Below are 14,947 nucleotides of genomic sequence, written 5' to 3'. Positions count from 1 at the left end.
AGCAAATGCGGACTGCAAGGTACGCACGATGTGCTGAAGGAGTTCCTGTGATGACACCGACAAGATCATGTCGTCGACGTAGAGGAGAAGATACGCCATGGCGTTCCCGCGTTTGTAGACGAACAAGGAGCTGTCAGTGCGTGTTTGCCTGAAGCCGATGGACAGCGCGTGCTCGACGAAGCGTTGGAACCATGCTCGAGGTGCTTGGCGAAGGCCGTAGAGCGAGCGGGAGAGCAGGCAGACATCGTTAGGGCGCGCGGGATTGGCGAAGCCAGGCGGCTGCTGGCAGTAGACGCGCTCTTGAATGTTGCCGTGGAGGAACACATTTGATACATCGAGTTGGTGCGCTGGCCAGTTCTTGGAGGCGATGATGGTGAGGACGGTGCGAATGGTGGCCGGTTTCACAATTGGGGAGAAAGTTTCGCCGAAGTCGATCCCCAGTTGCTGAAGATCACCACGCACGACCCAACGAGCTTTGCAACGCTCGAACGTGCTGTCGGACCCTGTCTTGATCTTCCACACCCACTTGCCAGAGAGGATGTGAGCGTCAGGAGGACGTGGAACAAGAGTCCACGTCTTGTTGCGTAGAAGAGCATCGAACTCCTGTTGCATGGTGTCGCGCCAGTGCGGGTCACGAAGAGCCGCACGAACCGACTGAGGGACAGCAGATACTGGCGACGTGCCGGTAAGCGCGTACTTGGGGTTGGGCTTGAAGATGCCGTCGCGCGCGCGTGTCACCATGGTGTGCTGGCGAGGAGGTGGAGGAGCGGACGTGACGTCGGGTGAAACTCCCACAGGTGTTAGCGTTGCAGAAGAGCTTGGTGCAGCAGCAGGCGACGGCGGCGGCGGTGGCGTGGCGCGACGCGGGCAGGCGCGGCGTGCACTGGTAGCAGTGTGTCGTCGTCGGCAAAGGTCGGAGAGGGCGAGGGCGATCGTGACCGCGTAGGCGAGTCACGGAACGGGAAGCCGTGTTCCACGAACGTGATGTGCCGAGACGTGTAGACGCGACCGGTGACGACGTCGTAGCAGCGATAGTTGCGGTGATCGCTGGGGTAGCCGAGGAAGACGCAAGCCACCGAGCGGGGACTGAGTTTGTGAGTCGACGTGGCCGTGGTGTTGGGGTAGCAGAGACAGCAAAAAAACGCGGAGTTCATCATAGCGCGGGGGAACACCAAGAAGCAGATGGTGCGGCGTGATCTGCCCGGTGGCGCGACAGGGACGCCGGTTGATGAGGTACGTTGCCGTGTTCAGAGCTTCAGCCCAAAAGGAGAGGGGAGCTGCACTGTGAAGAAGCAAAGTACGTATACAGTTGTTAATGGTGCGCAAAATCCTCTCTGCCTTGCCGTTTTGCTGGGAAGTGTATGGACATGAGAGGCGGAACGCCCCGCCGTGCCCTGAGCCGAGAAGAAGGAGCGCAAGGCAACGTTGTCATATTCAGTGCCGTTGTCGGACTGAAAAGCGACGATGGGAAGCCGGAATTGTGTGGTTACATACGCAAAGAAGGCACGAATGACATGAGGAACATCAGACTTTTGTCGAACCAGGTAAGTCCAAATATAATGAGTGTAAGCATCAAAGAACACAACATAGTATTTGTAACCGGAATGACTGTAAACAGGCGATGTCCACACATCAGAATGCACAAGTTGAAAAGGGAAATATGCAGGTGTGTCTGAATGCTGGAAAGGAAGGCGAGCATGCTTGCCAACACTGCAATGGTGACAAGAATGTACTGCCGATTTATTACAGTGGAAATCCAAACTATGATGGACCTGATGCAAAGTGGTTGAGCCAGGGTGCCCAAGACGGTTGTGCCAAAGCTCAATAGACGCCGAAGAAGACGCAGAGAGAGCTTGGTGGAGAGGCAGCCGTAGAGGGTAGAGATCGCCTGGGCTATCACATCGGAGCGTCACTGTTTGGGTTGGCAGATCCTTGATTGAAAAACCGGCAGGGTCAAATTCAATAGAAATGTTGTTGTCACGAGTTAGTTGACGAACGGAAACAAGATTCTTAACTAGAGAGGGAGTGACAAGAACATTATGCAGATGAAGAGGGGTAGAGGAGGTAGGGATAGTGCCAGCAGCCGTATGGGTAACGGGAAGCCGAGCACCGTTCCCAATAGTAACGAAGGATTGAAAGGGAGTCAGAGAAGAAGGAGAGATACCGGAACCACTAGACATGTGGGAGGAGGCGCCGGTGTCGAAGTACCAATCAGCAGAGCTGGGTGGCTGAGTGGCGACGCCGGCAGTGTTCAGGACGGCGTAGAGGGCGCTGTTGTCCCATGCAGACGTCCCATAGTGTGCAGCATTGGGCGTTGGAGGAGCCGGATGCTGTGCCACCATGGCCTGTTGAGCCGGAGGACGAGGACCCAGAAGACCGGATCTAGGCGCACGGAACGGCATGGGCCAGGCTTGAACAAGCCCGGTCTACGGGTTGTAGTTGGCCGTCCACGGCACCTGTGGCCACTGGGGTGCGTCGCTCGTGTTGTCGGAGGAGGACTTGCCGGCTCTCGGTGCACGACCGCGGCGCTTGTTCTTGGGTTTGGAGCCGCGGTTGCCACCGGCGTCGGGGTTGGAGGCGCCGGACGCACCAGAAGAAGAGCCGGCAGAGCCAGAGGACCCGCCGTGAGCGGCGGGGGCGGCAGATCCTGTGGAGCCACCGTGGTTGGCGAGGAACGCCTGACCGGCGGCCGTGTTGTCGTCGTGCTGAAGTTGGATCTCCTCAAGGAGCAGGTAGGAGCGGGCACTCATGAAGGTGTGAGGCTTGGAGGTGAGCACCGGCTTGACGTAGCAGTACTTGGGGTTCAGTCCGCGGAGGAGGTTCAACACCTGGCTGGGCTCGGAGACGGGATGACCAACGTCGCGCAGTTTGTCGGAGAGCTTCTTCGGCTTGGTGCAGTAGGCGTCGATGCTGAGATCGCCTTGGACGACGCTGCGGAAGTCAACCTCAAGGATGACAGCACGGTGCATCTCGTTGTCGCGGAAGAGACCTTCAATGTCCGACCAGATGGTGAACGCGGAGGCATCGGGCTTGTAGATGAGGTCGAAGACGCCCTGGTTGACGGTTGTGTAGAGCCAGTTGACGATGGAGTAGTCGACCTGACGCCATTCGGCGTCACGATCGGCAAGGGGCGGCGGAGAACGAACGTGGCCGAGGAGACCGAACTTGCCAAGAACAGACTCCAGGAGGCAACGCCATTGACTGTAGTTGGAGTCAAGGAGATCGAGGAGAACAGGGACGTGGTTGCGGATGTTCACCTTCCGAACCACGGCGAGGGAGGCAGGTTGGGGAATGTCGAGGAGGTTGGAAGCATCAGAGGAGGAGGAGGAGGAGCGCGCCGGCGAGTGTGCCATGGCGGCGCTGGAGGAAGGCGGAAGCGGGTAAGTAGGATCAAGCGCTAACTGATACCATGTAGAGTGGAACTGGATCAACCGTGGTTTCCATTGATCACCGGCATAGCCTATATATACATCTAACTCAATGAAGGGATCAAAACTACCCTAGATTACAGGACGCGCTGGCATTCCAGGAAGAACGGAGCCGTGGGCGTGTGTGTCCGAGTCTTGGGTGATCCGCAGAGCGCGCCGAGGCGAGGACGCGGCAACCGCGTCGGGAACGTGATCCGCAGAGCGCGCCGTGGCGAGGACGTTGTGACCGCGTCGGGAACGTGCGCCGAGTCCGCATGCGGCACGGGATAGTCGCGTAGACAGTTGGGCTTCAACAAAAAGGATATTGTGTTTGGAAGTTTTTTAAAATCCTAACTTTCCTTTTTTGTATAGTGCCCTCTTGTCCAGTTGACTTGACCCACGTGTTCCTAATGTTTGTACAGATCATGGAGCTACTGAGAGCTGCCCTGGTGAGTCGCAACGCTCTCAGCTCTGTGCTTCTGCCTCCCAAGAAGAGGAAGCTAGAAGCCTAGATCATCTCAACCCCGGCCTACACTAGCAGTCACTACATTGCTCCCAAGATTATGCCAAATTTAATATTTCCACGTTTATGATATAAATAATAATGTCCCCTTGTTGAACTGAAGTTCTCCTGACTGGTGATTGATGCAATCAACGTGGGTTTATTGGTACACTTTTCCATTTCTAAAATATGCTTACTACCTGCTATTATACTTGTTCTAATGAACTCATGACTCGTGATGAGTGCCAGAGTTAATATGTGGATCCCACTTAAATTGAATTAAAATCTATAAGTGCATACCGACCGGTGAAATGTCACGGATACCTCAAATACGGTGCTTAGGAGCTTAATTTTTTTTTTGAGGGGGTGCTTAGGAGCTTAACTGTGAGATTAGATCGCCTCAACCGGAGAAACTGCCCCAGCAGAAGAAGCCCAAACGGCCCGGTAGCAATCACTTGGCTCCTCCCTGACCCAAGACGCGGCGCTAGGGATTGGTAGGACTGAGCCAACCCCCAAAGGGTGACTCCGGCTCTCCCCGTCGCCTGACCGGGCGAACTCGATCTCGCCCGACCCCCAAGGGAAGGTTCCGTCTCGCCCGACCCCAAAGGAAAGAGCTGCTCAAAGGTGTGGGACCCCCGAAGCCCTGTGCCGCTCTCAACTGGAGATTGTGCTTGAAGTCAAGGCATCCGGCGCAAAGAATGGGAATATGCTCGCTCCAACATGACATGCGGAGGTGAGACCGTCCACAGCGATAGGAGGAAATGGAGGAGTAAATCTACTGTTTGGCACTGTAGATGCACTGTTTGGCACTGTAGACAGAGAGGGCGTGGGAAACGAGGCAAGAGCAAATTTGCTCTTGCTCTTGCCATTGTGGACAGCCTGACAAACTTTTAATGGGAGCTCACACCGCCCACAGTGTCGGGGTGCACCTCACCCGCCACACTGGGGGGCGACATGCGGATGCCTCCGCCGTCATCCACAGGATCGGCGGGACCTGCGCGCGGAGGAGGACGATGAGATGGGGCTATTTAATTTATGGGCGACCGTACGGCGCGCTCTGTACGGTCGATTTCCGACCGGATCAAATACTACCTTCTGTCTATGGGCGCGTTTAGTTCCCAAAAATTTTCATTCAAAAATTTTCACCTTCCCTTTAAACACATGTATGAAGCACTAAATGTAATTAAATAACAAAACTAATTACACAGTTTGGATGTACATGACGAGACGAATCTTTTAAGCCTAATTAGTGTATGATTAGCCATAAGTGCTGCAGTAACCAACATGTGCTAATGATGCGGTCAAAGGCCTCAAAAGATTCGTCTCGCGGTTTCCAAGTGAGTTCTGAAATTAGTTTTTTAATTAGTGTCTGAAAAATCCTCCCGACATCTGATCAAAGGGATGATGTGACAACCAAAAATTTTTGGTTTTGCAACTAAACGCGCCCTATATGTGATGACTCCCCGATATGATTGTGACGTAGCTCTAGACCTGCTAGCAGATCATGTACGCAGTAGGAATTGAATAACGCGCCAAGGCAAAGCAGGCCGCAAAGCCAACGCACAACCCAGCGAAGGCAAGCATCCCAGACCCCAAACTTAAGAACAAAACTTATAATATATTGGAAAATTTCAAGAGAAAATTTGGAAAACAAAACTTAAGAACAAAATTTCAAGAGAAAAAAATCGGGAACAAAAGGACCTGTCTCGAGTAAATTTAGAAGCAAAAATTTAAGATCAAACCTCAGAGATAAAAGATTTTAAAAATAACTTTTGGAGAACAAAAAATTAGAAGTAAATATTTTAGAAGCAAAACTTAATAACTAGTTTGGGAGCTAAATTTTGGGAACAAACTGAGTCACCAGCTGGAACTAGGTAAGGAAGAAAAAAATAAAAAAATGAAAGGGAAAAGATTTTTTTTTGCGGGTGAAAGGGAAAAAAGATTGGAGATAAATGTTTTGAGATCGATAAATTTTGAAAGAAAAAGCATCATGTAAAATTTGTATAGAAAAATTTAGGAGCTAAAAAATTTTATGCAAAAGATTCTGAAATAGAGAAATTGGAGGTAAATATTTTGATACAAAATTTCAAGACAAAAAATTAAAGAGACAAACAAGTTCAAGACAAAAATTAGAACACATGAAAGTTAGAAAAAAAGAGAAGGTGAAAAAGTGGAGCAAGAAGCAGAAACAACACGTGCTAGCTGTGGTGCGTGGCCCACTAGCCTAGGTGCATCCGTGCATGGCAGCGCGTCGACCGCCTGTAGCGCTCCGCGCGGTCGACCGCAGAACCAGCATCGGGGAGATGAGATTTCGGAGGCCTTCTCCTCTCTCTGCCTCCGTGTAATCCGCCACTTTCCCTTGACCTATAAAATGGAAAGGGAGACTCCCTGCGTGCGGGGACGACTGAACACCGAACTCAGAGTTCACACGACAAGAACACGCTTGAACACTAAGCCATCAGAGACTTGGGTGCCCTTTCCCTCTCTCACCCGTTTGAAACCCCCTGCTGCAAATAAGTGTAAGTTACACAGGACGTAGCGACATTTTTTCCGAACCAGTATACATCCTTATGTCTACTTTGCACACCATCCGAGCCAGAACGCAATCTCAAATTTACTAGTCGACAATTCGAGACACCGACACATACTTTTGTGGGATAAATTTTGAACTCTAAAAAAACACTCAAAAGTGAATCCAATGATATAATTTTCATATAACAGAATTTTCTTATCACGTGAGGTAAATTATTAGTTTGACTCTTGAAATGCGTGCACACCTTATAAAATGAAATGGCGCCAGTAGTGCAAATGATAGTTGAACAAAACAAATAGACACCCAAGATATGGTAGGGATAAACATACTGAAATGGAAGGAGTATAGCTGATCACTAAAGTTCTTCCTTATAAGGAATTAAGCTTCCACGTTCCATCAACCCATGAAAAGCAGCAATGATGTGTTTTTTTTTTTAAAAAAAAGGCACTCCAAGATGGTGAATCTAGGTTTGAAAGCTAGGGTAGTCCAAAAAAACAAATTTTTAAATATTCCAATCTTACAGTATAACATCCCTTATTCTTATTTCCTACCCATCTAGAAATAGATACAAACAAATTTTTTAGAATAAATAGATGCAAACAATTATAAATTTGTAGTCAATGCTCTGCAATATCAGTCCAAAATCCCTATGTAGTTATTCATTGGGCTGATTCTTAGAGTGGGCTGTGGCTCACCCGGCCCACCCTTTGGAACGCGATTCACTCTAAGACCAGTCAGAGTGGAGTTTCATGAGTATTAAATTTTGCTGATGAGATAGGGTATTTATAAGGAGAGTATGACAAGAGAGGAGTTTCATCCCCATAACACTCATCCGGTATTCCGGTTTGGTTACCAACTTTTTGCTCTTGGTAATTGTATAATGAAATCATTGAGACTAGCTTAAAAAAATGGAAAAGGAATTCCAATGAACCATGGTAAACAAACCTTACCGATTCCATTTAAGAAAGTGGCCTTTAAACTCTTCATGTGGAAAACGAGTAGTCCTTGACATAATTAGCACATCAATTTCTTAGTGCGAATTCCCAAGGGACAATTGCCGTTTCACATTACTCTGGCTGATCAAATTCGTGCCACTCACCGCGGTTTGTATGAGGACGTATTTAAGGATCACAGGTACAAGTAGCATTAGAAGAAATCATACCAGTTCATCCAGCCAAAACGCCCACCCTCTTTACCACCACCATGGCTAAGAATGAAGCTCCCACCATCGACGTGAAGCTGTTTGTTGACAAGGAGAAGAAGAAGGTGTTGTTTGCAGAATCCGACAAGGAGTTCGTTGATGTGCTCTTCGGCTTCCTCACCATGCCACTCGGCACCATCGTTCGCCTTCTGGGCAAGCAGTCTCAGATGGGGTGCCTTGACGAGTTGTACAAGAGTGTCGAGGATCTCAGCTCCGAGCACTTCCAAACCAAGGCTTCCAAGGCCATGCTTCTGAAACCGCTCAACGCGGCTTCCAGCCACTGTTGTCGTCTTAAGATCAACATCGATGACACCAATCCTAGAGCTGTTTATGTCTGTACAGACACGAATTGCTGCGCTCATGGCGATTGCGCGTTTAGCTCGGTCCCTGACACCCTCTGCAAGTGCGGCAAAGTCAGGGAGTACGCTGGTGATAGGCCGGAGGGCGACGCCAAAACTACTGCTGCTGGTGGTTCTGGTAATGGAGTTTTTGTTAAAGGATGCCAGAAGTTTATCACCACTGACGATCTTCAGGTCGCACCAGCCTCCACATCTCTCATGATGTCCCTTTGTTCGAAATTCGGAGTGCAGGATCCAGCCGATCTTGAGCAGAGTATTCTCCAGCTCACTTCAGAAAAGGTAGTTTATCACCGCACTAGATTATTTTCTTGTTCAAACTATTAAACTTTGAGAATTGCAGTGCCTAGTGCACTTCGACTCCAAAAGAAAATATAATTCACTTGCTTACATGTATCTGACTGACATGTTCTCACTGATTTTCCTGCGATGCGTTTCTCACAGATATCTAGTTTTCTCAAGAGATCATTGACATCCCAGCAGCCTTTAACCGGGCTCTATTTCGGCATTCCTATCCCATCTGATGATGCTAGCCTTGATATGCTAATGCTCCCTCGGATCCTGTGTCCTGAACAAGCGAGTGAGGCCGAGGACAAGATAGGCGACGTGAAGATAAAGGTTCTTCAGACTAAAATCAACTCCGATGTACTGTATGCTGAAGTTGGTCACGATTTTGTCGAACTTTTCTTTGGATTATTGGGCGTTCCACTTGGATCCATAACAAAGATATTCGGTCAGAGTTCATCAAAAGGATGCGTTGATAATCTTTACAGGAGCATAGATGCTAGTAGTACTGAAGGGTACATGGGACCAGACTGTCAGAACCTGCTACTGGCCCCAGAGCTGGCAGCCTTCTCTGGTTCCAGCGCAAGCCATATCCTACAGGTTAATGAATCAGCTCCCAGAAAGCTAAACATCAATTCCTGCTTCAAGTGCCTCAAGATTGGTGGGTTTTCTAATCTTAGCCGTTGTCGCGTGGTGTACAACTCTAGCTACACCAATTGTCAAAACGGTAGAAAGACCGCAGTGCTTTGTGAGTTGGATCCGAAGTCGCCTGGTGGGAAAACTAGCAACTCTGATGCATACTATGTCAAGCGGGCGCCTCAGAGCTTCATGGTGACTGATGATCTCCGTGTCTGTCCTCTCTCTTTGGATAGCAGCCTGCGAGTAGTCAGTGAGGGCAAGATTCAGATGAAGGACCTTGTGGAGAAAGAAGTCACTCTCACAAAGTTCCAGGTACGAGCTACATGCAACTCACCACGCGCATTACTGTACTTTTTATCTACTCGCCTCTTTCATTTGACCTACTATTTGTTTTACTTTTACAGGTTATAGAGCTGCTGAGAGCAGCCCTGATAAGCCGCGGCGCTCTCAGCTCGGTGCTTCTGCCTCCCAAGAAGAAGAAGAATCTGAAACATCTCAGATATTAGAAGTCACTGCTTCGCTGCAAGAATTACGCGCATCTCCTTTTTCCTTACTACTTTATGCTTGCACTGGCAGAAGAGACCTACGACAATAATGTTTTTAATTCCCGCTGTTGAACTTTGCTGGGGGTTTCTTCAATAAAAAAAAAACTTTGCTGGGCCATGTTAAATCCTCAGTGAGACCACGCAACTTTCGCTCGGCCCATGAAGTTACACGGCCCACCTGACGCACGTCGCTAACGGGTCGGCGCGGATCAGGTCAGATCTTGGACCGGACCCAAAGTAAAAGACGAAAGGTGGTGGGGCCCAGTACCGGCGTGCCACGTCGTCTCGATGGCACCGCCGCGCCGCGTGCTCCGCCTGGAGCGCCTCCGTCTCCGCTCCCTCTCCTCCTCTATAAACCCCGCCCACGGGACACGGCCGTTCCATTTCCCGTTTCCCGATTCAAGTCAGCGGTTTAGGGTTCGAGATCTCCCGCACCGCATCGCGTCGCAGCAGCCATGGCGGTGAGCCCTGGGGACCCTCCCTTTCCTTTCTACTTTTGGTTGCTGAGCCGTTCTCTTTCGCGAGTCTGTGCTGCGCCATTTGCTCATTTCCGATGCGGGGCAGTGAGTCGCCGGTTTTTGAATTCGCTATCGGAGCCAGAGATAGGGGTTTGTACTTTGGGCGGGTTTTTTATTTGCGTAGATTATGCTGCTAACCGCATCTGCAAGCTGCCTTAGCAAAGAGAAGGGGAAGCTATTAGCAACAAAGGAAGTGGGGGAAAACTAGAGCATATGTGGAACTTGGTAGAATCGGGACTTGGTGTTGGTAATAGTCAAATCTCGCCCCATTTCAGTCGGCATTGTACCTCACAGATGAATTTGCAGTGACTGCGGCAGTTAATTTGCTCTCTGATAAATCCTAGACTATTGGCTGGGTGCTAATCCTGGAAACTAAAAGGGGGCGTTTGGGAGTTATGAATACCTCTCGTGATGATTTGAAGTGCTTGGTTAATATCTACTAGCTTGTAACATATGCTTAGTTAATATCTTGAGCCTATTTCTCTGTTTGTGTCCACTTGCTTATGCTCTAGGATTTTGGGGGAAATGTGTTTTGACTCCCATTTCAATACCTTTTCTCAATGCATTTTAAGAGGGTCTCAAGAATACAACAAAGAAAACTCCCTCACATGAATAGGCTTCAATTCTGTATGATTGTAACTGTATATCCTAGAATGGGTTTAGCCTTTTAAGCAAAGTTGGCAAAACACCACCAATTCCCTCGCTAGGCAATACAGCATTTATATTTAATTTATTATATGCACCATTTTGTCTAGTGTAGTGCAGTAGGTAAAGTTTGATGCATGCGACAAAAAAAGAATAATCAATGATATATTGGTTCCCTTATCAGTGACCACCCCCAACCCACATGCATGAGAAACGTGTATAAATCTATCTGCATATAATTTAATATTTCTTTTTCTGTAGATGTTAAATCGGTGTAAACTTTTGAAACCTATTAGTGAAGCAACTTTTCTTATTTTAGCCGTGGAAATTAATACCTATATCAGCAACGAAATCAGAAGAGCCGGCATGCTTGATAACATGCAGTGTTGTATCTGACTATTTTTAGCCATTCTATATAAACAAGCCATGGTCAATACTGCCAAAAAAATGTTATAAATTATATAAAAAAGATTGAAACAAGACCTCAATACCTAGTTACTCATAAATATTCTCGAGAAAAATGCCTTAACTGTACCATGTGTCACTTTTGCGAACTGGAAGAAAATTATTTGTTATTTGTTATGATGGCTTTTCTATGCATGAAGCAAGTCCCGTGTTGATGTTCTATGTTATTTGAAGAAGTTCATACAAGTCTGGATGCCATGATGTGTTAACTTAATGTATCTGCACTAATTTTTAACTGATTTCTCCATTTTTTTCTTTTTCTAAATTCTAAAGAAATTTCTGTTGGGGTATACTATTTGTTTATTCTCTGTGGCGCTGTACATACACAATACCGCTGATTATATGTTCCTTTTCTGCCATTTACTTTTTTTAGGCAAGCATGTTTAGTACCGTCAAGGTGAGCAATGTGTCCCTGAAAGCATCACAGCGTGATATCAAGGAATTCTTTTCCTTTTCTGGTGACATTGTTCATGTTGAAATGCAGAGGTTAGTATCATATCTATGATGCGTATTTTCACATGTTCAATGAATTGCATTAACCATTTAGTGCTATGCAGTGGTGATGAGCTGTCTCAAGTTGCCTACATTACTTTTAAAGACAAACAAGGAGCTGAGACGGCAATGCTTCTCACGGTATGTCTTTTGCGTTAGGGGTCTGAAAAATTTGTTTATTTTACATGTATTGATTATTAACTGGTTTATTACGAAAGTATATGGTATACATTTGTTATCTTACTTAAAGAGGTTAGCCATCTGAATAGTATCAATTTGGTTCTGCACTGTAATTCTGTAGTCCAACCAAAAAAAAAAATATTTGTACCGCTCTTTCATTAATTGTTTCAAGTGGTCATACTTGCGTGCCCATTGAAAGTTGCCTTTTACACAATTCATTGTGTCAACTGATTTTTAAACATTGTGTCCACCATGACCTCTTAGCTCTAGGTGAAAACTGAGCTGTCTCTGGATGACAATGAAAAAGTTGTTTATGAATATATATCTGACAAATTTTAGCGTACTTTTAATGTGTATTTCCATTGCTGTCACAGGGGGCTACAATAGTTGATATGGCTGTCATTGTTACGCCCGCTACTGATTATGAGCTACCTGCAGAAGTTATAGCTGCTCTAGAGGTATGACTAGAGGCATACTGTTTATTGCATGGGCATGATACTATTGTAGTTACTGTGCAGCTTCTTAAAAAAAACTTTTCATCCCCAGCCCAAGGACACAAAACCTTCTGCCCTTCAAAAGGCCGAGGACATTGTTGGGACCATGCTGGCAAAGGGATTTATTCTTGGTAGGGATGCACTGGACAAAGCAAAGGCTCTGGATGAGAAGCATCAGCTCACATCAACTGCGACTGCTAGAGTATCTTCATTTGACAAGAGAATTGGTCTAAGTGAGAAGATCAGTGTCGGGACGTCAGCTGTCAATGATAAAGTTAAGGAAATGGATCAGAAGTACCAAGTCTCTGAGAAGACAAAATCAGCACTGGCAGCTGCTGAACAGAGTGTCTCGACTGCTGGATCTGCCATTATGAAGAACAGATATGTCCTCACTGGTGCAGCATGGGTAACCGGCGCTTTCAGCAAGGTCACGAGTGCAGCCAACGATGTTGGTGCAAAGGCTAAGGAGAAAATAGCGGCTGAGCAGGAGCACACGAATGTTGAGGGTGGGTCTGCAGCGCAACCAGACATCTCAGAAAGCCCAGTAACACATAGGGACTTGGATGGCGAATTCACAAAGATACATGTCTCTGAAACCCCTGAAGATATCCCCATCTCCACAGCAGCGACTGCCCCTGCTATTACTGATGAGGAGCCCAGCAAGGCATCCCCACCCGCTGATGCTCCTAAAAAGCCAGAACCTGCTCAGGGATTGATGCTATGATATGATTTGCGCCCTATACATGTGTAAATAGACATGATATGGTTGTTGAACTCATTTCTAGTGTTGTGGCTGCTATGTGCTGGTTGAAACCTCTTTTAAGGTTGAAAGTTATTTGGACCTAAAAGAGTTTGCATTGTTACATGATACTTTTATCGATATATCATTATTACCCTGCAGCGGGAACATGAAACATTTGTGCTTGCTATGCAAGATTCTATTTCTGATACACTTGTTCTTTTGTTTAAGAGAGAATATACTTGCTATTCATGAGAGAATGGTGCTTTAACAGAGGCTGTATGTGTATGTTCTTCATTAGCAGTGTTTCTGCAACCTGACTGAGTTCTGTAATTCGGTTGATTCAATAGTTTTTCAGACCTTGTGCAGGATTTCGCTCCATGTTCGTAATCTTTGTAAGGCCAGTCTCAGTGGGAGTTTTATGGACACAAATACCTAGATTGAGAACTAGGTATCCGTGCCAAATGAGTTTCATAGTGATGAAACTCTCCTCACATCCCATGAAACTCTATTCTTCTCTCTCCTTGCCATGTCGGCAAAATTGATAGTATTTAATGTCATGAAACACTTCATGAAACTTCCACTGAGACTGGCCTAATTCTAGGAGCAGTTAGTGATCATTGTTCTAGGTAGGAAACATGATAATGGCTGGAAATATTATTAGGGAAGTTAGGATGCCGTTGCAAAGGTCAAGACGATTAACTGCGTTCTCATTCCGCCGATGGGTACATCTGAAAAACAAGATATGCGGTCAGTCGGTAAGTATTGACGTGTTCTTCCAGTTTTTTCAACAGCCCCGACAGCTCAGTCGCTCGCTGAATAAGGGGTCAGAATTCAGACAGGTTCAGCCCATGTAACAAGCAAGAGGGGAACAAAGCCAATGTTGTCAGACGATCAGAGTTCTGAACTTTTGACGGCTGTAATGTGCTTCCACGTTCTTTACTGCTGCGATTAACCTCATAGCATAAGGCACCGTGTTTATGCGTACACAATTGGATTTGGACTGAAGAAAAAAAAAACTGAAAGACAAATAATTTTCTTGGCGCGTCGATTGATCTTCACAGGATCAGAGTGACTTGGCATTCTGGCTTCCAGCCTTTTGTCCAAAACTCGTCATATCTGCAGACAGAAAACAATAGACAGTGAGAAGACTAGAAGAGATCAACATGAACACACATGAAAAAGAGCATGGAGAAGTAAGTACACACACACGTGACTCGTTACACGTACCAGAGGGAGAGGGGTCGTGGGAGCAGAGGAAGAGGAGGATGAAGCAGAGCACGATGACGAGCGGTATGAAGTGCACGGAGCGGTCCATCCCCGACGACCGCGGCGCCGGCGCCTTCTCGGGCTTGGCCTCCACGTCGTCTTCGTCGCCGCCGCCGGCTTCCTCCGGCATGAGCTTGGGCATCGCCGAGACGCTCAGCTGCCTCTGCATCCCGGAACCAAGGAATCTGGCGCCAAAAGAATTGGCCTGTGCAACAGCCAAGGAAAGCAGCTGTCCTGAATAAGCCTCTCGGCTACCTTGACTACGAGCCAGGGAAAGGTATAGGCCCGGTGATGTGCTTGTGTGTGTACATTAATAATACACTTGTTGATCGTGTATAAATGCTAGTAGAATTGTAGTATAATACAAGGAATCTACGTATTTTTAATTCGTTTTTCTTCATGCTTTTCCCGTTTTCACGCATTGCCTCACGTGCCTCACTTTGCTTTTTGGTAGTACTAGCTTAGATCGCTTTGCTTCACTTGACAACAGACTGGTGCTTTGAGCACATGGACAGATGTTAATCTGAAGCCCCGAAATTTTCTGAAGAATCTGCTTTTCGTTGCTGCCACCTCGCATTGCTTCAGTTAACAACAGGTTGGTGGTGCCTTTGGGTGCATGGGCAGATGTTGATCTGAAGCCCCCCTTTCGGGCTTTCATTTTCTGAAGCGAAGACTAT

At 47.2% G+C, this 14,947-nt stretch overlaps 3 protein-coding genes across 3 annotated transcripts; 2 read left to right on the top strand and 1 right to left on the bottom strand.

Annotated features, from left to right (window-relative positions):
• The first annotated feature begins 7,645 nt into the window (after positions 1-7,645).
• LOC120640308 lies at positions 7,646-9,429 on the top strand. Its single transcript, XM_039916152.1, has 3 exons — positions 7,646-8,281; positions 8,444-9,235; positions 9,328-9,429. Exons 1-3 carry the CDS (start codon positions 7,646-7,648, stop codon positions 9,427-9,429), a joined length of 1,530 nt encoding a protein of 509 aa, XP_039772086.1.
• A 341-nt stretch (positions 9,430-9,770) lies between these two features.
• LOC120641633 (binding partner of ACD11 1-like) lies at positions 9,771-13,253 on the top strand. Its single transcript, XM_039917821.1, has 5 exons — positions 9,771-9,929; positions 11,470-11,582; positions 11,654-11,729; positions 12,143-12,226; positions 12,315-13,253. Exons 1-5 carry the CDS (start codon positions 9,924-9,926, stop codon positions 12,984-12,986), a joined length of 951 nt encoding a protein of 316 aa, XP_039773755.1. The 5' UTR covers positions 9,771-9,923; the 3' UTR covers positions 12,987-13,253.
• A 656-nt stretch (positions 13,254-13,909) lies between these two features.
• On the bottom strand, positions 13,910-14,528 carry LOC120643104. The gene is made up of 2 exons (XM_039919626.1): positions 14,232-14,528; positions 13,910-14,120 (listed from the first exon to the last, which is right to left on the bottom strand). Exons 1-2 carry the CDS (start codon positions 14,437-14,439, stop codon positions 14,068-14,070), a joined length of 261 nt encoding a protein of 86 aa, XP_039775560.1. The 5' UTR covers positions 14,440-14,528; the 3' UTR covers positions 13,910-14,067.
• Between the last annotated feature and the right edge of the window lie 419 nt (positions 14,529-14,947).

The sequence above is a fragment of the Panicum virgatum genome, chromosome 7K (assembly GCF_016808335.1).
Source record: "Panicum virgatum strain AP13 chromosome 7K, P.virgatum_v5, whole genome shotgun sequence".
Taxonomy (NCBI): domain Eukaryota; kingdom Viridiplantae; phylum Streptophyta; class Magnoliopsida; order Poales; family Poaceae; genus Panicum; species Panicum virgatum.
Note: the sequence above shows the minus strand (reverse complement) of the source record. Positions and strands in the feature narration are given on the sequence as shown.